This window comes from Sorex fumeus, unplaced genomic scaffold (genome assembly GCF_029834395.1).
Source record: "Sorex fumeus unplaced genomic scaffold, SorFum_2.1 ptg000063l, whole genome shotgun sequence".
Lineage (NCBI taxonomy): Eukaryota > Metazoa > Chordata > Mammalia > Eulipotyphla > Soricidae > Sorex > Sorex fumeus.
Window position 1 is genome coordinate 43732461 of NW_026606120.1, and position 23140 is coordinate 43755600.

Consider the following 23140-nt stretch of genomic DNA (forward strand, 5'->3'; position numbering starts at 1 on the left):
TTGCATGTCCTATACCGGAGCACAGTGGAAGGAACATCTGGAGAGGTTCACATAGTATCCTGGATTCTGGGTAAGTGAAGGGACACAGAAGGCAGAAAATGAGGCACTCACAGGTTGGGGAGATCCGGTAGCTCAAAGGGCTGAAGTGCATCCTGTGCTCCTGGGAGCCCTGGGTTCCATCCTTGTCTCCCAGCACTGCTGGGTATGGCCAAAAAACAAGAAACAAACAAAAACACCCCAAAACAGAAAAAACAAACTATACCAAACCAAACCAATTCCAGAAAATCCATAAAGGGTTAGTGTGCTAAAGGTCCAGAGGGTGCTGGGCATGAGTATAGTTCAAAATCCATCCATTGAGTACCTCTAGTCTCAATACTGCTTATATCGTGCCCTGCACTGCCCACCTGGGCTTGCAGTCATGGAAGCTGTTAGGTAGTGAGTGTCAGGAGTGAGCCGATAGCTCAGGGAATGTGGGTTGCAGAGGCAGGAGTCCAAGGTCTAACCCCCATATCCTAGTACCCCGCCACCAGCACCAGCACCTCCGAGTCTATCAGTCACAGCACCTGGCTGCTTGGTCTCTGGGAATACAGCAGTAACAGTAGCAAACACCTTTGACTCTCCCAGCTTCAGGGTCAGTCTCTCAGGTTGCTGCCAGGAGCAGTGGTCACTTAGGGCAAGGCCTTTGGCTCCAAACTCAGCTTCCAGTCCTGCCTGGGATGGCTGGCAACTTGTGCGTGCTTTCTGATGCCTTAAAGAAGACAGAGATGAGGCATCAAGATGCAGGAGGGCCCAGAAGCCTGAGCAGTGAGGGCCAGCAAGGGCTCAGACGTCTGGGGAGGTTGGGAGGGACTGCGGCCATCTGGCTTTATCTTGGAGCAACGGTGTTAGCTGTCTGTCCCGGAGGGAGGCTCCTCCCTGGCCGGGAGTGTCCTGGAGGAAGACAGGCTGATGTGTGTTTAAGGCCTTGGCTCTGAGGAATAGGGTGCTACTCCAGTGTCCGCACCCTAGCCAGCCCAGGGCTCCGGACCACTTCTTCCGCCTTCCTACTACAGCCTTACCCACCAGGGCACAGGACTGGACACAGGACTGGACACAGGGTCTCTGGGTGCTAGTTCAACTGCTCATACCCTGGTTTCTTTCTGTACAAGCAGAAGTGCTGGACGAAGAAGACAACGTCGAAGAAGATGGAGAAGACTCCGAGTCCGAACTTGGTTGGGTCTCCAAAGATCAGTGTCCACTGGTCTGTGAACAGGCAGAGGGAATTGAACTGGGCTTTAAAGTGGCTGCTCCTGGGGCTGGAGTGAGAGCACAGCAGGTAGGGCGTTTGCCTTGCATGCAGTCAACCCGGATTTGATTCCCAGCATCCCATATGATCCCTTGAGCACCGCCAGGAGTAATACCTGAGTGCATGAACCAGGAGTAACCCCTGTGCATCGCCAGGTATGACCCAAAAAGCAAACAAAAAATTGGCTGCTCCCTCAGCAGTTGGAGCAGGGGTAGGGGGGGTCCTGGGGGTCTGGTCCCTAGGAAACCACAGAGCCTCAGTGGGTCTCATCTGGGGTGGGACTCCGGACCACTTCTTCCGCCTCAGTGGGGAGGGAGAGGCTGGGATGACTGTGAATTTCCAGGCGCAGGGCTGGAAGCCTAGCCCTGCCCTGTCCCTCCCACCCTGCTGGGCGGCAGCGGCTAGCTGGCTGACTCACCATTGTTGTAGGACTGGAGGAACATCTGGAGGAGGCTGAAGCTGCCCCCGGTGAAGTCCAGAAGCACATTGCCAATGCTCCAGCCCTCAGTGCTTTTGAGGCTAAAGTTCATGTAGGCCTGGGACAGAGGGACAGAGGGAGGCAGTGAGGGGGCTGAGGCTGCTATTCTGTACGAGAGCAGCCAGGGGCGTGGGTCTCAGTGCCAAGGAACTCTGTGTCCTTTGGACTCTGACAGGCCACTGAGCAAAGAGCAATTTGGCTGGGTTCTGGGATCTCATCTGCAGGCTCAGCCCACAGGGTCACCCCTGCCCCCTCTCGCAGTGAGATGTGGCTCCTTCGTCTGCAGCCCGCCCTGCTTGGGGATGAAGTCTTTCCTGGATGGCTGGCCCACAACAAGGATGTTTCTTCTCCAGTGAAGCCTCTCCCCAAACTGCCTAGAATCCAGGAGCTTTAGTGCGCTGACTGGTCATCTGGCAGCCTGGCTTGGAATCCCAGTCACGAGTTAGTGAGTTCTCGGGCCTCAGTGGGCTCAACAGGGCTCTGGAGCCTCCTCAACCTCCTGGGGCTGGCCCTAGTCAGCAGGATCTCCTGCACCTTTCCGCCTGGCCCTACACAGACTTCCCCCACTCTGGTACCCCCACCCCTCCTGAGACAGGATGAGGTGCTCTTCATCCTCTGATTGGCCTGCATCTGGGGGGGGGGGGGGAACACCAGGAGCCTGGGAACACCAGGTTCCCTGTGCCAGGGACATAGCAGAGGGGACTTTCTTGGCCTTCTTCACCAAGGCCAAAGACAGTTGATGAGGCTCTAGGTTCCCGGGGGAGTCTGTGAGTGACAGAACTTTCATCCCTGCTCCTGCCCTGGTTGCCCATTCTGGGTTTGGGGGAGGATGTTTGACTCAGCTCCTGGATCTGAATCAGAGCATTTGAGCACCAGAGCAGAGTGCCAAGGGCCTCCCACGGGAGGACCCCACAAAACACCTCTAGACAGGCAGTGGAGGCTACGGAGGGGGGCTCCCTCCTCTCAATGGAAACAGAGGCTGGGGGCAGGGCCTGAGCTGACATCACTAGGAAGGAGTGGGACAGCGACAGGGTGGTTGCTGCTGGGTCGCTGACCTAGCTCAGTGGGCTGTGAGCCGCCTCTGCCCACCATGCTGTGAACCCGGCTCCTGGAGGGCAGGCCTGGCTGGTAGCTGATGTGCAGTCTGGCTCTGCTCCCTTCGGCTTCTGACTTCTGCTCGGCTCTCCAGCCATCTCTCCTCGCACCAGCCCTTAGGGGAGCAGCACCCAGGGACTATATCCCAACCCCCTCATGCCGACATGCACGTAATAGGCAGGCCAACCCTGGAAGTACCTGTGGAAAATACTTGATCAGTGTCACGGCAAGCTTGATGTAGGAGAAGCAGAAGAGAAACTGCAGCCAGGTGGTGACCCCAACTGCTGCCAAAATCAAGGTGATGAGTGTGAAGAGGCATGAGAGCACCAGGAAGCAGATGGCAGGCCGGGACACGCGCTGCTGGCCCCGCTGAGGAGGAAGTGGGGAGAGGCAAAGGAGGGGAGATGGGCTGGGAGCAAGGGCTCTCAGCACCCACCACACTCTTCACTCTTAGGGTCTCTAGCTCATGAGCAAAGGGTCACACCCAGGCCAGAGGCCCGTGCCTCCTCTCAGGCCAGGCTGCTCCTGGAACCCACTGGTGGCCCATAACCTCTGGATTTGGCTTTTCACCTCCTCCTGTTCCCTGGAGCAAGCCTCCTGCATCCATGCCTCACAGTGGAAGTGAAGAAAAACCAGCAAGGGGCACCTAGCGATTCCCCTCTCCTGATGAGTCACCAATGAACCTCCTGCAACAGACTCATAAACTGGGCACTCCAGCCCCTACCAGCCTATTATACCCAGACCCTAAGCCTCCAACCCCTCCTGTTGACTAATCTTCTCCAGTGCCCCCTCTACTGCCGCTGTCACTATGAGGCCCCTCCCTGGTCTCTTCTCCCTTGCCCTAGGAACTTCACTTTGCTTTTTTATATGTTTGTTTGTTTTTGATTTTTTATTGGGTCACACCTGGCAACTCTCAGGGGTTACTCCTGGCTCTGCACTCAGGAAGTTTGTTTTTGATTTTTTATTGGGTCACACCTGGCGACTCTCAGGGGTTACTCCTGGCGGTGCTCAGGGGACCATATGGGATGCTGGGAATTGAACCCAGGTTGGCCATGTGCAAGGCGTACGCCCTACCCGCTTTGCTATAGCTCGAGCCCCGGAATTTCACTATTCTGACCACAGCTGTCCCGTTTCCTTCATGCCCTCATGCCTGCAGCTGGGGCCTGGGTGTCCCTGTGCCTAGCACAGGGCATGACCCATGAGGCTGCCCCACATGAGGCTGGCTAATGAGTGAGCACACGTCCCTCTGAGGCTTTCTGGTTTCTGTGCAACAGCAGGTGTGGGTGGTGTGTGGTGGTGAGTGTGGGCCTGGGCATGTACAGCGGGGTGGGTGCCAGGTGCTGTCTCACCTCATATATGAAGCACTGCACCAGCACCACCAGCGTGAGGACCATGGCATGCAGGCTGAAGAAGACATCATTGTTGTCAACGGGGTTCACTCCGTTGGGGTGCTGGAGGAGAAACTGCTCCTATGGGGGTGGGGTGGGGGGGAGAAGCTGAGGGCTGAGGGGTGGCCGGCCAGGCCACGGAACAGCTTGTGATAGGTGGGCAGTGCCATACCTGGATGTAGGGCACCCAGAGAAGGCCGATATTGAACACACTGTACGCCACGAAGCCCATTAGGTTCAGGGCCACAAAATCGAAGCTCAGGCCAATGACGCTGGGGAGCAGCAGGACAGAGAAGCAAAATAGAGGGCCAGAGAGATGGTACAGTGGGTAAGGTTCTTGCCTTGCATGTGCCCGACCCAGGTTCAATCCCCAGCATCCCATATGGTTGCCCGAGTCCACCAGGAGTGATTCCTGAGTTCAGACTGCCAGGAATCACCCCTGACTGAGTACAGCCGGGCATGGTTTAAAACCAAACCCAAACAAAAAAGTAGAGCAGAGGGTGAAAGCAGCCACTGTGGTGATAGGAGGCTAGGGAGCCCAGGAGGGACGGTCTGCATTCCCCAAGGGCAGCGCTGGCTTCTGGCTCTTTCTCCCCCACAACTGGTGCCAACAAGTCCAGCAATTAAAAACCTCTTATGAACTGGTTTTCCCCTTCCTCCCTCTGGAGACTTATGCCTCCTTGGGGTCTGGAGGGATGAAGCAGAGTAGCTTCCAAGAGGGTGACTACAGGGGTTTTGTGTCCTTGCTGGGCCAGGACACAACCTCAGATCTGCTTATCTTTACAGTGCGGGCAAGCAGAGCCGAAGGTCCCAGGCTGAGGGCTCCATCTCTCTGGCCCCATCCCATGTCTGGACACGGACTCCCCATGGCTGGATGGACCAAGAGTGAGGCAGATTTGGTGGAGTCTCCTCTGGTGTCCCAGCTTATTCTGCACACCTCAGAGAAGCCCCATCTTTTTGCTTTCACAGGGAGTTGCTGAGCTGGGCAAGAGACAAAATGCCCAGCAATCCAAGTCCCACAGAGGTGTAGAGGGACTTTCACACAGGACATCTTTCTAGCAAGGGCCCAAAGAGAGAGATACAGAGGGGGAAGCGTTTGTACCCAGTCCCTCTCCAGCCTGCTGGGCGCCCACCTCAGCCACCCTCGGGTGAATCCCACCATCCCACCCGTAGCCTCGCAGGTTACCTCTTCCGCCTCCAGTTTTTGATCACCTGAGGGTAGAAGGAGACAGACCAGGCGACAAAGTAGATCCAGCCAATCACCTGGTTGATGATGCTCACAGTGTGACTGTGGATCACCAAGAAGATTATCCTAGTGCTGGAAGGAATTTGGGACAGGGATGAGTTGGGCTTTGGCAGGCATCCAGCTCTCCTTCTTTCTTGTCACTGAACATCCATGTGGATGATGTCAGCTTACCTGGTCTGGTTGGAATGGTTTCCATGTAGATAAATGGTAACCTGTCCAACATTTTCAGATGTCACTTGGAAAGAGGAGTGTGTCACTCCGGGAGGCACCACCACCTGTTAGGAAAAGCCTGTAGTTAACTCGTACCTCACTGGGTGCCCTAGCTCTTCAAGCCTTGACTCCAGCAACCCAGAGACACGGCAACTCTCCATCCCAGCCTCCCAGAAGCTTGGAGTGAGAGACGTTGGACCAATCCACCAGCAATGGCCCTGCCCTGAGGCCCTGACAGGCTTATCTCCCTGAGAAGGCAGGCTGGGCTTTCTTCCTCCCACCAGCTCTGCCTGTCAAGGCAAGTCATTCAAGCTCAGTCGCAGCCTGCTTACATATAAAATGGGGTCAAGAAAATATCTACCCTCGCAGGCTGCTACGAATGACATAATGCTCACAAAGCTTAAGGTTGTTCTAAACCTGGCACAGAGTGAGCTGTGAAGCATTTACCATCAACTACATGCCGATGACTTCAACTTATGCTAGTACAAAGACCTGTCTTTTTTTGGTTCATGACTTTTTTAAGCGGATTTTTCTGGCCATGTCTTTATATCTCTAAGTGGCTGCTAAGTTCCCTCTGAACTACGTAGGAAAACTGATTAATCTGAAATGAACTACAAGGCAAATGAAAATATGGGTATCACAATCTTTTGATTAGTGATTATTTTAAGGGATCATATTTTAGCTCAGCAAAATTTATCATTATATTTTACTGAGTACTTGGTATAGTCCTACTTTTAAATTTTTTTTTTTTTTTTTTTTTGCTTTTTGGATCACACCTGGCTATGCTAAGGGATTACTCCTGGCTCTGGACTCAGGAATTACTCCTGGTGATGCTCCCCCATATGGGATGTTGGGGATCAAACCTGGGTAAGTAAGGTGCAAGGCAAGCACCTTATCTGCTGTGCGACTGCTCCTACCCCAGCCTTACACATTTCAAACTTCCTATTGCTTTTAATCCTTACAACTCCATCAAATGGACATTTCATGGTCACATGAAAAAAGTGTGATGTATTAGGGTGAAGTACCTTGACCAAAGATTACAGGTCAGGTTGATGGACTGATTGGCCCCCAATTTATTTATTTTTTTGTTTTTGCTTTTTTTGGGTCACACTCTATGATGCTCAGGGGTTACTCCTGGCAGTGCTGGGGGACCATATGGGATGCTGGGGATCAAACCCGGGCTGACTGCATGCAAGGCAAAACACCCTACCCGTTGTACTATCACTCAGGCTTCTGACCCCAATTTCTAAAAATGGTTTTCAAAGGCACAGCTGAAGTAGGAAGGTTAGACTGGGTGGGGCCAATGGAATAAATCTCTCACCATTAAAAAACAAGCAAAATCTACAGTGCAGACAAGCACCCCCAGCACCAAGGTCATTTCAGTTCCTCCAAAACTATTTCCAAAGAAGACATATGCATAGATAATGGGCATATGAAAAAGTGCTCTTTGTAACTTATGATTAGAAAAATGCAAATCAAAACAACACTGAGATATATCTCACATCAGTGAGAATGGCACATATCAAAAAGTTTGGAAACAGCCAGGGATTGGCAGGGATGTTGTGAGAAAGGAGCCCTCATCCAGCGTTGGTGGGAATGTTGAGTTCTGCCTCTATGAAAAGAAATATGGATATTTCTTTAAAAAAACAAAAGTTCAGGGCCCATTATAGGGGCAGGCTTGAGGGGTGGCTGGGAAAATTGGAAATAAGGATGGTGGGAAGGTGCAATGGTGGTGGGATTGATGTTGGAATATTGGGTGTAAAAAATCATCATGAATAACTTTGTAAAAAGTAAATAGGCAAAAAAAAAAAGTAAAACAGAACTTCCATATGACTTAACAATACCACTTTTGGGCATCTACTTCTGAAACATAAAAACATTACTTTGAAAGAATATATGCACAATTATGTTCCTCAGAGTGCCTGGTAAAATAGCCAAATATGGAAACAACCCAAGTGTGCAACTACAAATGAATGAATTAAGAAGTTATGATATATATATATGATGGAACATGTGTGTGTCTATATATATATATATATATATATGATGGAATACAATGCAGCTCTAAGGAAGAACAAGTTCATGCAATTTGTTGCTACATGGAGAGACCTAGAGGCTGTCATGATAGTGAAGTCAGTGGGATAAAAGGGATAGACACAGAATCATCTCTGTCATATATGGGACTTCAAGTTTCCATATAAAGTAAGGTAAGGTAGCAGCAATAGGAGACTTGATCCATAGAACTGAGTTTTGGGGTGGTGGGTTGAAAGGGGGGAGCACTGGGGATGCTGGGGGAGAGAGGTGATGGGTATGGTGCTGGAATTAAGTGCATGAGAAACAGGTGATGGGTGTGGTGCTGGAAGCTATCATTAACAGCACTGAAAACCACAGTACCTAAATCAATGAAAAAAAAGCTAAAAGCAAAAATAAGCTCTGTTCTGCTCCCTCTGAGCCTGAGGGAAATTGCTTCCCTGACCAGCGTGGTAGATTCAGGCACAGTGAACAAACAGCTTAGGCTCAACATTCCACCTGACTTTCACCTATTCCAAGAAGGCTACTTTGAGTCTGATGCAGGCCCTAAGCTCATTCCTGCCGATCTGTGGGTTAGGTCAGACCTCAGAGAGCTGAATGCCATAACTTGCCGTTAGAACCCAGCGCTTTTCTTATACCTGAGGCAGAAATGGAGAGGCCATTCACGAGTAATGAGGTGTGCACTCCCGCAGGGGACGAAGCTCCCCTCTCACAGAGTTTCTGTTATGGAGACACTCTCTGGTTATGCTTCCTCTGCTTGCTAGGTGCTCACAGTCTGTTTGTAGCCCACTGAAACTACTTTTTCATTTGTTTGTTTTTTGGGCCACATCCGGTGATGAGGGGTTACTCTGGGCTCTGCACTCTGGGATTACTCCTGATAGTGCTCAGGGAACCATATGAGATGCTGGGGATAGAACTCAGGTTGGCTGAGTGCTACGTGAATGTCCTATAGCTGTACTATCATTTCAGCCCAGTAGTGCATTACAATTACATTACTATTAATTCTACTTATTTGATTGGTCATTTAGGCTACCCATGGCAGTGCTCCAGGGACCAGCTAGTGCTGGGGTTCCAACATGTAAAGCATATACTCCTAACCTTTGAGCCATCTCCCCAATCCTTGTTTGTTTGATTTTAAACCCTGTTTACTCTACTCTATTACTGCCTCCTCTGTTGATGTTTTAAAGCTGAGTTGATCTAGCAATTGGTTCAAATCTTTGGAAGATGTAAGCAAAGATATATTAATAGATAAATGTATAGAGGTGATGAGCAGTTAGGGCTCTTAGACCAGATAGCCTCTGTCCCTGGGTTTTGCAAATAACAAAGAAATGCTTCAGAAATTTCAAATCATCTGGGATCTTGCTCACGTAGGGACCCTGATTCAGGGGTGTGGGACCCTGGATTATGTCTTTCTCAAAGGAACAAATGGGGCTTATTCCATGGCTGTTCTTGGGATAGCCAGGTGTTAGCAAACCATCTGAAGAATTTCTTTTACAGTCTCAGTTCTAGCTTTGCCTCAGATTTCTTATCATCACCTTCCTAATTCACTGACAATGCAGAAAACATCCATCTCAAATATTTGATAAACATTCATCCATCAAAGCCAAACCCAAGAATTTCTAGGATGATAGCAGGTGTCAGGGGGTGGAAGGTATTCCAAAGTATAAAAACCAGGGGGCAAGAGACCCATTTCCACAAGTTCTTCACAAAAAACTGTTACCCAGCAGTTCTCCAGCCACCAGTGATTATTACTTACTTCATTGGGGAGTGTAAGGATAGTAACATTTTTGGAACAAAATGTGATTTCAAGAGTGATCACCAAGGTTTCATTTAACGGGTGCCTGTTGGAAAGAAGAGTCTGATTAACTCCTGAGAAGCTGGACCCTCAGATTTTGACATCCTGGCTCCCATCCCCCTTCTCCCCATCCCTCCATGTCCCATACAGGCATAGTCATTTCCCAAGCAATAAGGACTTGGAAGTAGCTAGAGAGGAGGGCCCCTGTTCCTTCATGCTTCTGTCTCTTTAGCCTGGGCTAAGACTTCCTGTCTTAGAACATGAAAAGTGGGCAATGGACGGGGAAGGCAGGTGAGGAGTCTGGAGGCCAACGGCACCTTGGCTTCTGCTCTGGCTTCCCACAGGGCTCAGGATTGACCAGGTTCCAGGAAAGCTAGGCGAGGTGTCTGGCAGCCCAGGTGACCTCAAGGTCTTGGTCATATCAAGTCAATGCAGAAACCCTCAAGGATTCTGAGGAGTGGGGAGCTGAGAGGGGATAATAGGGCAGGAACAGGAAATGGAACAAAGGTCTGCCCAGGAGCGTTGGTATCAAAGCTTAGACCAGAGATCAGATTTCCCAGAAGTGAAGAAAGAAACGTAAACAGAAAAGGACTTGGACCAGAGGGTTTAATACCCGGAATCACATAGGGTTCCCTGAGCCTGCCAGGAGCAATCCCTTAGTGCAGAGCCAGGGGTCAGCTCTGAGCACAGGTGGGTGTGCCCCCAAAACAAAACTGAAAAGAGCAAAGACTCGGATTGCAGCTCTTCATTAGGGGAATCTGCATGGCTGACAGGGAGAAGCAAGCAGCCGAGGAGCCAGGCAGGTGTTCTTGTGTGGCCTGTTCTAGGGCTGCACCCTCACAGCCAAACCAGCAGTCAGCATAAGCAGACAAGGCCGAGGATGAAGGCCACAGGAAGGGGACCCATGGGGACCCGTCTACTGCAACTGGATCTGCTCTCAGAACTGGTGATTTCCTCAGTATCTTGCTCTCTGACTTTCAGGGCTCACCTCAAATATTCAGTACTTTGAGAAGGACCACTCTGAAATCTGACATCAAACTGCTGGTTACTTAAGGACCTTTATCATAAGATGGAGAAAAGACTCCTCTCTCTTAGGAACCTGTCCCCAATGCCTGAGTTCCTCCTGCCCAAACTAAGGATTCAGAGGTTGGAGGGAGAGAGACTGAGATCTGCTGGTAGCTGAGGGCCAGTGCCTCTGTTCCCGAGCATCACACTGGAAATACCTATTGGTAAGCCACAGATCAGCCCGGAGCCCACAATGGGGAGGAGCGGGCGGGCCTGAGAACTTACTGAAGATCAATGCTGACATTGGCTGATCTTCTTTCTTCCAGCGTCACGGTGGAAGGAGCAGTGAAGCTGACTGTGGACCCTAGAAAAACCCAAAACAACAGTGTGAGTCACTAGGTCAGAAAACTCAGGACCATGGGGAGATACAGGGACAAGGAAGTGTTCCATCTCAGCTTAGCCCTGACTCATGCCAAGCGCGGTTTTCTAGGGGTGCACAAGGCAGTGCGGAAAGGCTCAGGGCACGGAGCCCTCCTTCCACTCATTTCCGTCCTGTTGCCATAGGCTAAGCCCGAGCAGAAACTCTGATGCTTCCTCCTCTCCCATACCAGCAGCCTCTGACCATCTGGGATCGAGTAGCACAGCAAAGCTTTTACGACCAACAAGCTCAAAAGGTGCCATGAAGGAATGTAAGCCACATCTGGGACTCACATAAAGGAACTTGAAATAGCAGTTCTGTTTCTTGGTTCTTGTTTTTTGGTTTGGGGCCATACACGGTGATGTGATCAGAGGTTACTGGTGGGGCTTTAGGGGCCATATGGGATGCTGGGGATTGAAGCTGGGTCAGTGGCAAGGCAAGTGCCCTATCCACTATACTGTCTCTCTGGCTCTGAAGCAGCATTTCTGATGAAAAGTGCAGGTGTCCTCTGTTTGTGGAGCTGAAATGGTCCTGCAGAGTCTGTTCAGTCCTGTTTTGAACTCTGGGAAAATACCTGGGGCCCAGCTCACCTTTAAAAAACCTTTGGGCTTCTGAGCTAACCCAGCACAGACCATTCTCTGGGCCCTTTCCTGAGCTGAGTGTGCTGGAGACTGGGGATCCGGTTGAGAAGCGCACATACTGGGTGCTGGGAATTTCTTAGAAGCATCAGGTGGTAACTTGGGCGAAGACAAAGAGGCCTCTGGAGTGAGGGAGGAAGGCAGCTTGGGAGACCAAATACCTGCAAGCGTCAGCCTCTCTCTGACCTCTTCTGTGTCCTGTGGGCAGCTCACGCTGTCTCCACTCCTGCTCCCAGGTGTGCTCAGAGGCCCACACACCTGTCCACCTTCCTCCCTTCACTTCCTGGCCTTCAGGGTTCCACACACCTGCAGCACACTCAGGATGTTAGTATGAAGTAGGCAGGGGACCCGTGGGGGAGAATTGGCCCAGGACTTGATGCAGACGGTCTTGGGTCGGGGGCGGCCATGGGCCTGCCCAGGTCTCTCTCTCCAAGACCCTCCCTCCTCCCCTGAAGCAGAAGCAGTAGAACTGAAATCCACCGTCAGGTGCTCCTTGGCCCTTCTTTTCCTCTGTCCAGCCCCTGCCAAGGAGCGCAGGCTCAGGAATTGTGCTCTTGGGCTGGTTGGGCTGGCAGAAGCCTCCCACACCCTACCTGCCACCTCCTCATGTGCAGACACAGGCTGACTGTGCTGCATCTGCAAGTCTTCAATCAATCTAGGTCTCTCTGAGGGGCATGGTCCCAGCTGGCTCAGTGCAAAGTAGATTGTGTGGTTGGTCTCAGGCCTTGCCGACATCTTGGATAATGCATTGCCCTCCCTGCACACCTCCTCCCACTCTCCCACCCCCTTATTCCCGTTTTCAGATGTACCATTCTGAGACTCTGCTAAGAGTAAGCACAGCTCAGGGTCCCTACAGCTGCTCTTGACCTAGAACTGAACAAAGGGCTCACCAGGGAAGCAAGCATGACCCTATTACAACAAAGGTCGGACAGGGAAAATGAAAGTGCAGCCAGTGGCCACCTGCACCTCGGGATCCCCAGGTCCTGCTGAAGCTGTAGTTGGGACAGTGCACCATCCATGTGCCCTTTGCTTTCCCATTCTTTTTTTTTGCTTTTTGGGTCACACCCAGCAATGCACAGGGGTTACTCCTGGCAGTGCTCAGGGGACCATATGGGATGCTGGAAATCGAACCCGGGTCAGCTGTGTGCAAGGCAAACACCCTACCCGCTGTGCTATCTCTCCAGCCCCGGCTTTCCCATTCTTTTTATATACATCTATATATGTCATCTTTATATTTATCTATATATTTCTGTCTATAGCTATATAAATTTTGATGGGGGCATACCCAGTGGAGGTCAGCTCTCTGCTACTCCTGGTTCTATGTTCAGGAGCTACTCCCCTGGTTTTCTTTTTTCCTCCAGGGCACAATGTTCTTCATTGATGCTATATGACAAGACAGGACACCCTAAGTGCCACCCCTCTGTCCCCCGCCCCAACCCCTTCTTCATGGAGTCTGGGATGGAAACGACTGAGGTCAGGAGACTCTGTTGGGTGAGTGCTCTCAGGGGGACTGCTGGGCCTCTGGCTGCTCACTCTTGTTAGATGGATGGTGCAGCACCCTCGGGTTTGGCTGGAGTAAACTTATTGTCCTACCAGGAAATGAGCTTGTCAACACTGTATTTGCATCTTGAAAGAAAGGAAGTTGGGGGCTGCAGAGATAGTATAGCAGGTAGGGTGCTTGCCTTGCAATGTGACAGACCCAGGAGACCCAGCACTGTTAGGAGTGGTCCCTAATTGCAAAGCCAAGAGTAAGTCCTGAGTATTGCTGGGTGTGGCCTAAAAAAAAACATGTAAAAAACAAACAAAAAAATACAACAAAAATGAAAACAAAAACCAAAAAATCCAAAAAAAAAAAAAAAAAAGAGAGAGAAAAAGAAGCTGGGTCTCTTCACACAACAACCTAACTCTGGTAACCATTCTTTCAGGGTGTGAAACTGCCAGCCACTGTTTAGCCCACAATGGGAGGCAATCAGGAAGCTGCCATTATACCCTGGAAAAGTTTAAACTATATATTTAAAGTTCCCTTTGTGTGGAAACAGAGATAAACAAATGGGACTATCTTAAACTAAGTGACCTCATGGTGTTTCACTAACAAAAATTAAAAAAAAAAGGATACAGTGATCAAAATGCAAAGACAATCAACAGAATGGGAAAGGATATTCATCCAATACCCATTAGACATGCGGTTGATATCAAGAATATATAAGGCACTGGTCAACCCCATCAGAAAATGGGGTGATTAAATGAACAGAAACTTTTTCAATGGCAAAAAGGCACATGAAAAAATGCTCTTCATCACTAATCATCAGGGAGATGCAGATCAAAACAACTATGAGATACCACCTCACACCACAGAGACTGGAACACATCCAAAAGAACAAGCAACTGGTGTTGGCATGGATGTGGGGAAAAAGGGACCCTCTTACACTGCAGGTGGAAATGCAGACTGGTTCAACCCTTTTGGAAAACTGTATGTACACTTGTCAAAAAATTAGAAATTGAGCTCCCATTTGACCCAGCAATACCACTCCTGTGATTATATCCCAGAGATGCAAAAAAGTATAGTTGAAGTGACATCTGCACTTGTTTGTTCATTGCAGCACTCTTTACAATAGCCAGAATCTGGAAAAAACCTGAGTGCCCAAGAACAGATGACTGGTTAAAGAAACATTGGTACATCTACACAATGGAATACTATGCAGCTGTTAGAAAAAGATGAAGTCATGAAATTTACACACAAGTGGTTTGGAAAGTATCATGCTAAGTGAAATGAGTCAGAAAGAGAGGGACAGACATAGAAAGACTGCATTCATCTGTGGAATATAAAGTAACAGAATAGGAGACTAACACCCAAGAATAGTTGAGATAAGTACCAGGAAGTTTGCTCCATGGCTTCGAGGCCAGCTGCACATCCTGGGGGAAAAGGCAGCTCAGATAGAGAAGGGAACACCAAGTAAAGGGTGTTAGGAGGATCTGCCCAGGATGGGAGATGCATGCTGAAAGTAGACTATAGACCGAACATGATTGCCACTCAATACCTCTATTGCAAACCACAACACCCAAAAGGAGAGAGAGAACAAAAGGGAATGTCCTACCACAGAGGCGGGGTGGGATGGGGGGGATGGGGGTGGGGAAGGGATACTGGGATCATTGGTGGTGGACAATGGGCACTGGTGGAGGGATGGGTGCTCGATCATTGTATAATTGAAACCCAAGTACAAAAATTTGTAAGTCTACAACTGTACCTTGGATTCCCCTGGTCCGCACCAGTTCTAAGTCGGCTGCTAGGCGCCGGCTGAGGTGAGGCTGCTGGGCTATATCTTCACCACCCGCCTCTCCCCCCACCCACCCCAACAAATTCTAATGAGAACCACCTCCAGTTTTTCTTCAGGGAAGTCTGGTTTTTCATTTACTACTTATTGGCACCTTCCACTCTGTGCCATCTTGATCTTTGCACTCAACTGCCAAGTCCCATTCTTTGATTGTCACAGTTGTGAGAAGTGGGTCTTACGATTCCTATTTCAGATATTTCAAATAGAATTTCAAATATTTCAAATAGAATTTCAAATAGAATTCTAAGAGGAAAGTGTCTTGCACACACAGCTTAGACACAATGGTGGCAGAATTCAAACCTCAGCTTGCCTGTTCTGAAAGTTTCACCCAAAGAAGACAGGACAAGATTCTGAAAGTGGGAACCAGGGACGTGGCCCAGGGACACAGCACATGCCTTGCAAGCAGGAGGCATGGCTTCCTCTCCCCGCACCCCAAAGCACCCAAACAAAGGCTCTGGAGGCCTATCACCAGAGCCACAGTCCTTGCAGATCACGACCCAGAAGACAGGGAGAGTGGAAACTGAGTGACTTCACTGGCATTTCCTCTTCCTCTTCAATAAGGACAGGAGGTCAAGCAGGGAACTGAGCAGCACTTAGGCCTCATCTTTTACTTTCTAGCCTGGTGATTTTGGGGCTTTTATTTATTTATTTATTTTTATTTTTGGGTCACACCCTGCAATGCACAGGGGTTACTCCTGGCTCTGAACTCAGGAATTACTCCTGGTGGTACTCAAAGGACCATATGGGATGCTGGGAATTGAACCCAGGTCGGCTGCGTGCAAGGCAAAAGCCCTTCCCGCTGTGCTATCACTCCAGCCCCTTGGGGGCAGATTTTGACCTTAATAATTGAGTTAGTGGTGGCTGGATCTGTTCTTCTCTAGAACTAAACATTAGTGTTACTAAGGAAGGTTGTTGTTTTGTTTTGTGGCCTCACCCAGGCGGTGCTCAAGGCTTGCACCTGGCCTTGCACTCAGGGATCGCTACTGTGGAGATGTCAGGAACTGAACCCAGGCCAGCTGTGTGCAAAGCAGAACTCTAAACTCTAAACTCTCACTAAACTCTCTGGTTCCAGCTTTTTAAAAAATCTGCCAATGTATGTTTGCGATCCTTGCACACTTATACCTTGGTCCCAAAATTCAACACGGCGAGTTTGCGTGGGATCTGTCTTCTGTATTGGCAAACACAGGGGTTCACATCCCAGAGTACCTTTCCTTTCTCAGAAATCACTTCCAGGTGTGGTGTAAAGCAAACAGTGACTGCTTCACAAGCTTGGAGGGACCCATCCAATGACCACTGCTCTCTCAAGAGAGTGCCTATAACTGACCCCAGGCAGCATTGTGTATATGGCTCTTGGGCCACTTTCACAGGACCTGTTTGTCATTTTATAGACAGAGCCAAGTGAAACACTGAGAAAGGGATTTCAAGGTGTGGTTGATTTTTGACAAGGGCAAGCCAATGATCAAAATCCCAGTTGTCCTAGAGTGTGAGGCAGAGAAGCATTTTGTGGAAGGAATTTGAGCAATGTTTTGGGTAGGGGGAGAACAGCTGGAATGACCCAGGCCTTGGCGGGCTCTGCTCTGAAGGTCAGGTCTCACAAGGATGCAGAAGCCCTGAGGCACTTTCTGACAACTTGTGTGTGTGAGGCCCCTAAGTCCTGTTTAGGCTGCCGCACCCTATTCCTTCATCCCTCTCTGAGGAAGGGGTCTGGGCCTGGCAGAACAGCCAGAAGGTGCCACCTCCCCTCCCCAGAAGGGACTCCCAGGACTCAGAGCTCATCTGTGGGTTCCAGGGCTGGGACACTTCTCTTCTTTATTGCTACAATCCCAGACCATCGGAGCTCCTCAGGCAGATACACTCAAGGTGGTGATATAGGGCTGGAGAGAAAGCTTCTAGCCCCCACACCCTCAGGTCCCCCAACAGGCAGGTACATGTGGTTTGGACAATTCCCAACTTTTGGTTTTTTTGGCTACACCCTGTAGTGCTCAAGGATCACTCCTGGCAAGGTTCAAGGAACCATGGGGTGTCAGGGATTGAACCAGGGCAGGCTGCATGTAAGGCAAATGCCTTGTTTGCTGCACTATCTCTGGCCCCAGGCATAAACTCTTTTTTTTTTTTTTTTTTTTGGTGGTGGTGGTGTTGGGAGTAGGGGTTATGCCTGGAGATACCCAGGAGTTACTCCTGGCTCTGCACTCAGGAATTACTCCTGGTGGTGATACTGGGGATCAAATCCAGTTCAGTCACAGGTAAGGCAAGTGCCCTACTTGTTGTACTATCTCTCTGGCCCCCAAAAGTTCTTTTTTTAATTTTTATTTTTGGCTCTACCTGGCTATACTCAGGGTTTACTCTTGGCTCTGTGCTCAGGGATCACTCCCAGGGGGCTCGGGACCATATGAAGTGCTGGGGATTGAACTTAGTTCAGCTAAGTGTGTGCATGGTTAATGCTGTACCAGTTGCACAAGAGACAAGAACTCTTTTTTTTTTTAATGTAGGAGTACTGCCCTGGCAGCTCGGTGGCCGTCATCCTCCAGAGGCCACTGGATAGTCAGGTTTGGTCCCGCAGTGACAAGACATTTTGGGTCTCATGGGATGGGGGTGAAGCCAGTCCTGTCCTCACCACCCCAACGAGACCCCAAGTCATCACCCACGAACGGCCTTTCTGGCTCCTGATTAAGCAGCTTAACAGCCATGATCCCAGAGACTCAGGAGCAAATCTCGGAACCCAGCAGGTTTTGGCAGAAATCCCTCCAGATTTAAGTGCTAAAATTTTGGAATTTCAAAATCACGTGGCCACTACTGCAGCCACATGACATCATATGTTATTCATAACCAGCAATAGAAAACAAATTGTCTACTGTTGCCTTTTCAGAAAATCTGAGTGTTGTGGGGTAAAATCTCAAATAATAATGGTGGGTCTGGAGAGACAAGAACTCTTGAGTGCCAAGAGGTCAGACTGACCATTGATTTTACGGTAGCTCATTGCTCAACAAGAATGACTCTCTACTTCTGCTTCTTTTGATTTTTCTTTTCATTTTTTTGGGTCCTATTTAATAGTGCTCAGGGGCTATTCCTGCTGGTACCTTGGGGGGAACCAGGAGGTGTCAGGCATCAAACCTCCTGCAAGCAGAGATGCACGCCAGTCCATTGAGCCATCTTTCTGGCTCTGATAACTCATTTCAAAAACTTACCACATTTCTCTATGAGCATCAGGGGAAAAAGGATGAAAATAATCAGCCAACTCCTTATCATGTTCTCAACTTCAAAGAACTAGGAAGAAAAGAAAACAGCAAGCAAAGTTTAGGTTGAACCATCTGTGGGGAGGGCACTACATTTCATAAAGCATTTCCTTGTCACCTGTGACCTCATGGGCTCTGCATCACCAGCCTAGAGAGGGGTCCTAGGGAGCACTCATCTGCCTTGGCAACATGGGGAAATGGGATCAGAGAAGCTAAGTGGGTTGTGTAAGCTGTCCACTTCCATACTAAAGAAGTGGACAAATACTGTTTTTTCTCTTTTCAACTGCTCCTTGATCCCTAGTTAAGAGAAAGAAGGAATGCAGTTTGATTAGCTAGGGTCTCGTTTTGGACAAAGAGAGTTAGTAAAACTCTAATCAGTTTTTTCCCCCTTTGTGGCACCACTCATTGAATCCAGGGCCTCACAGAGACAAGGTAAGTGTTCAGCAAGAGTTACATCCTTGGTCCTGCGATCGAATATTTGACTTTGCAAACCTACAAGCCTTTAGGAAAGTTAGTTTGGGCCAACAAACTAGCTCGCCAGGCTGGAGTGTGTGCTGGAGGCTGGGTTTCATGAGAACTACCATAAGCAGAGCCGGAGCACTGGTGAATGGTGTGGACCAAAACCTCTCCCAAAAGAAAACAAATTTCATTTCCTGAGCTGGGATGAGTCTAACAGTTAAAATCAACAACTGAACCTTAATTGTTTTTTGTTTGTTTTGAGGCCAAACTCTGGGTATGCTCAGGACTCAGGGATCACTCCTGGTAGTGCTGGGGGACCATATATGGTGCTGGGGATTTGGGGATTGAATCAGGATAGGCTATGTATAAGGTTATTGCCCTACCCGCTGTGTGGTCTCTCTGACCCAAGGCTTTTTTTTTTCTCCTTTTTTTTTTTGCCATACCTGATGGTACTCAGGGCTTCCTCCTGGCTCTGAATTCAGGGATCAGTCCTGGCAAGCTTGGGGGACCATATGGGGTGCCAGGATTGAACCCAGGCCAGCCATGTGAAAAGCAACATACCTGCTGTACTATCTCTCCAGGCCCTCAAGACTTTTTCTTTCGACAAGTGTCACCTCTTCAGGACTGGCAAAGAGGTGATAAAAGGACAAGAGGGGATCCAGTAAAAGACAAGGCCCAGTCATCCAAGGCTTAGCTTATTGCGTTAGTCAGGAAGGCTGACTGCTGCCTATCTCTAACCCCCACACACAGTAGGTGACCTGTGGAGCCAGAGCGGGCAGTGAGCATTCTGTAACTTGTTCTGCAGATATTACAGTGCTCAGAGCCGCCCAGGCCTACCAGCCCTTGAGGATTCCTATGAGCTCAAGGAGAGCTAAGAAAGCTCTATGTAAAACACCCCTGCTCCCACTCTGCTTTTATTTTATTTTTGTCCTCACCTGGCGATACTTCTGACTCTGCACTTTGCAACCACTCCTAGTAGTGTTCAGGGATTGAACACTGGGAGCCCGGGGATTGAACAGGGTCATCCACGTACAAGGCAAGTGCCTTTCCTGCTGTACTATCACTCCAGCTCCTTCCACTTCATTTTCTCAAAAGGCCTGAGAGGGTGGTTGGAGAGATAGAACATTGGGTAGGTTGTTTTCCTTGCATGCGGCTGACCTGGGTTTGATCTTCAGCATCACCTATGGTTGCCAAAGTACCACTAGGAATAATTCCTGAGTGCAGAGTCAGGAGTGACCCCTAAACATTGATGGGTGTGGCTCCAAAACTAACTTCCTCAAAAAAAAAAACTAAACTAAAAATAAAGTGAGGGGGCTGGAGTGATAGCACAGTGGGTAGGGTGTTTGCCTTGCACGTGGCCGACCGGGTTCAATTCTCAGCATCCCATATGGTCTCCTGAGCACTGCCAGGAATAATTCCTGAGTGGATGAGCCAGGAGTAACCCCTGTGCATCGCTGGGTGTGACCCCAAAAGAAAAAAAAAACAAAATAAAGTCAGAAAGACTTCTAACATTCTCCTCCCTCAGAGAAATCTCCTCAAAACACTCCAGCTGCCCCCCTTCTCCAACAGTTAGTCTTCCTGCATGCTGGTCTGTCAGGTCTCTTCCTACTCTCTGCTGGCACTGACCTCCCCACTCTCTGGCTTCCTCTGGGGGTGTGTCCCTCATGCTGTATTTCCAAGGCTTTGCCCTACCAGAACTGTTCTGTATCTATGTAAAGACTCCTTTTCACTCTTGCCACTCCTACTTCTCACACATGCCTGAGTCAGGGGGTTTGTTTTTCCCCCCTGGGGCAGAATATGCAGAAATGTCCTTGAAAAATCAGATGTAGAATGAGACCTAATCATCTCCTCTCTCATTCCATAGGATGAGCAATCTAGTCTGAGGAGTGAAAATATGAGGTCAACAAAATGCCCTAAAAAATGAAAACATCGGGGCTGGAGCAATAGCACAGCAGGTAGGGCATTTACCTTGCACACGGCCAACCTGGGTTCGATTCCCAGCATCCCATATGGTCCCCCGAGCACCGCCAGGAGTGATTTCTAAGTGTATGAACCAGGAGTAACTCCTGTGCATTGCCGGGTGTGACCCAAAAAAGAAAAAAAAAATCTTGGAGGAAAGTTGTTAGGGCAGATCCAGAGTCTGAGAGTCCAGTAAAATGAAAAGATCATTCTGGGGGCCAGAGAGATGGTACAGCAGGAAAGATGCTTGCACACAGCCCACCTGGGTTAGATCCCTGGCATTCCATACACTCTCCTGAGCACAGCCAGGGGTGATTCTTTTTTTTTTTTTTTTTGCCAGGAGTGATTCTTGATTTCAGAGCCAGGAGTAATCTCTGAGCACTGCAGAGTGTTTCCCCCCTCCCCCACCTTCAAAAAATATCAGTCTGGGATAGAGAGAACCTAAAGTGGTTGAGCACATGCACAGCCTGTTCGAGGCTGTGAGTTTGACCCCTGCATTGCACGCTTCCCTTCCCCAAATTCCTGAACACTACTAGGAGTGGTCCAGGGCCCCGAATATAGTGGGGTGTGGCTCCATATAAAATAGAAAGGGAAAGATAACAAAGATAACATGGAGAATTATAGACTGCAACTAGTATCTCATGAAAGCTACAAGACAGAAAGGGAGAATTTTGTGATGAACAGTGGAACAGGGAACAATTCTGTGAGGACAGTGCTACAGAACACACACTTTAGGAAGAGTGGCCCATTCCTGTTCCCTCCTAGGAGCAAGCTGGGGCCAGGCGTCTATTGCAGCAGTTCCTTTGTCAGGAAGCCCAATTAATTATGTTAACTGTCCCATAACTTGGAACTCCCTGCAACTCTTTCTTTTGAGGAAGTGATACAAAGAGTGGCAAGTGATGAGTGTCCCAGGCAGAAGCAGTAGTACAGCTCCTTGCACTTGCCTTGCACACGGCCCCACCCGGTTAGATCCTGGCACCCCATATGGTTTCCTGACCCTGCCAGGAGTGATCCTTGAGTGCAGAGCCAAGAGTTATTCCTGGGCAATACTGCGTGTGGCAACAAGCCAAAACAAAAAATAACCCTCCTCCAAACAAAAACACCCAAAACGTTATCACTATCACCCTGTTGTTCATCGATTTGCTTGAGCGGGTGCCAGTAGTGTCTCCATTAGTCCCTGTCACGTGTTAGTCTAGCCCGATGGCATACTGGGGGCTCTTTCAGGGCCAGGGGAATGAGGACCATCACTGTTACTGTTTTTGGCATATTGAGTACACCACAGGTAGCTTGCCAGGCCCTGCTGTGTGGGCAGGATACTCTCGGTAGCGGGGCTCTCCGAGAGGGATGGAGGCTTTGGGGGCAGCCTCTAACCACTTTACAGGCGTTCCTAGTCAAGCATATATGCGGGCGGGATACTCTCGGTAGCCTGCCAGGTTCTCTGAGAGTGAGAATTAGAGAACAAGCGGTCCAGCAGCTGCGCACTTCCAGGAGCTTGGTTTTATAGTCTCTGGATCCTGGCTGTTGATGGGATTACACGGCAGTTACCCAAAAAGCAAACCTGCCAACCCCCCAAAAGAAATATGTGTGCCTATGACTTGCTACAGAAGATTAAGCCCGGAATCCTCATTTTTTAGTTGAGTGATTCCTCGTGCTATTTACTCTGCCTTGTGCTTCAAATGTCCAATGTGCAAAGAGGAATAGTAAAACACCCCCTGATCTCAAGGATCTGAAATGCAACAGAATGGGATACAGGAGTCTATCAAAATTTCACGGTTGTGGTGGTGATGATGAGGTGATAAAAAGGTTGAGAAATAACGCAAATTGAGGGGCCAGGGATGGAGCTCCGTGGTGGAATGCCTTGCTCCCCAGTTCGATGGCCTGGGTTGGCTGATCCTACCCCCACAACCCTTACAGAGTCAGGACTCACGTCGAACTATCTTAAGTTTTTTATTTTTTAAAGAAGCTTATTTTTCTCAACACCCTGAAGGAAAGCAGGGTGCAGTAGTCTTTTCTACCTCGGGTCAGAAAATCGAGGGCGGCAAGGCGGGGTCTTAAGACTGTCGAGTCTCCTGAAAACCAACAGGAGTCCTGGTTCCTAGAACAGTCCTCTCGCAACCGTCCTCCCGCCCCAAAGCAAACTGCAAACTCCGTGACCCAGCCTAGACTCGGCAGCAACTGCAGCGCCAGAGGGGCTCCGACACGGATGCAAGCTACGCAACAACCACATCGCCTCTCGGGATCCCAGTGTCCCAGTCCCGGATCCGTCAACCCGTCGGGCTGTCAGGAGGGGGCTGGTGGCAGGGGCTGGGACCTAGCGCGGCTACAGAGGCGTCAAGAGCGGCAGCTTTCCCGGTCCATTGGCTGGACCCGTCTCTCGGCCTCACAGGCGACCGCGAAAGGGGGCAGGAGGAAGCTGTCGCGTCCGCGTCGTCTCCGACCTACCTCGAAAGCTCTCGAGCTCAGCCGCTCTCGGTCGCCCCGGGTCTCGCCGAAGGTGCCGCTGTGGCAGGCAGATTTGAGGGAGGGCGGGCCGGGAGCCACCTGACCTGAGCACCTGATTCGCCCAGC

At 49.7% G+C, this 23140-nt stretch overlaps 1 protein-coding gene across 1 annotated transcript; it reads right to left on the reverse strand.

Annotated features, from left to right (window-relative positions):
- Positions 1-240: 240 nt before the first annotated feature.
- CTNS (cystinosin, lysosomal cystine transporter) lies at positions 241-23067 on the reverse strand. The gene is made up of 11 exons (XM_056127311.1): positions 23015-23067; positions 18107-18185; positions 10819-10897; positions 9490-9574; positions 5664-5767; positions 5433-5564; positions 4419-4518; positions 4208-4327; positions 3057-3227; positions 1704-1821; positions 241-1242 (listed from the first exon to the last, which is right to left on the reverse strand). Exons 2-11 carry the CDS (start codon positions 18165-18167, stop codon positions 1109-1111), a joined length of 1104 nt encoding a protein of 367 aa, XP_055983286.1. The 5' UTR covers positions 18168-18185; positions 23015-23067; the 3' UTR covers positions 241-1108.
- Between the last annotated feature and the right edge of the window lie 73 nt (positions 23068-23140).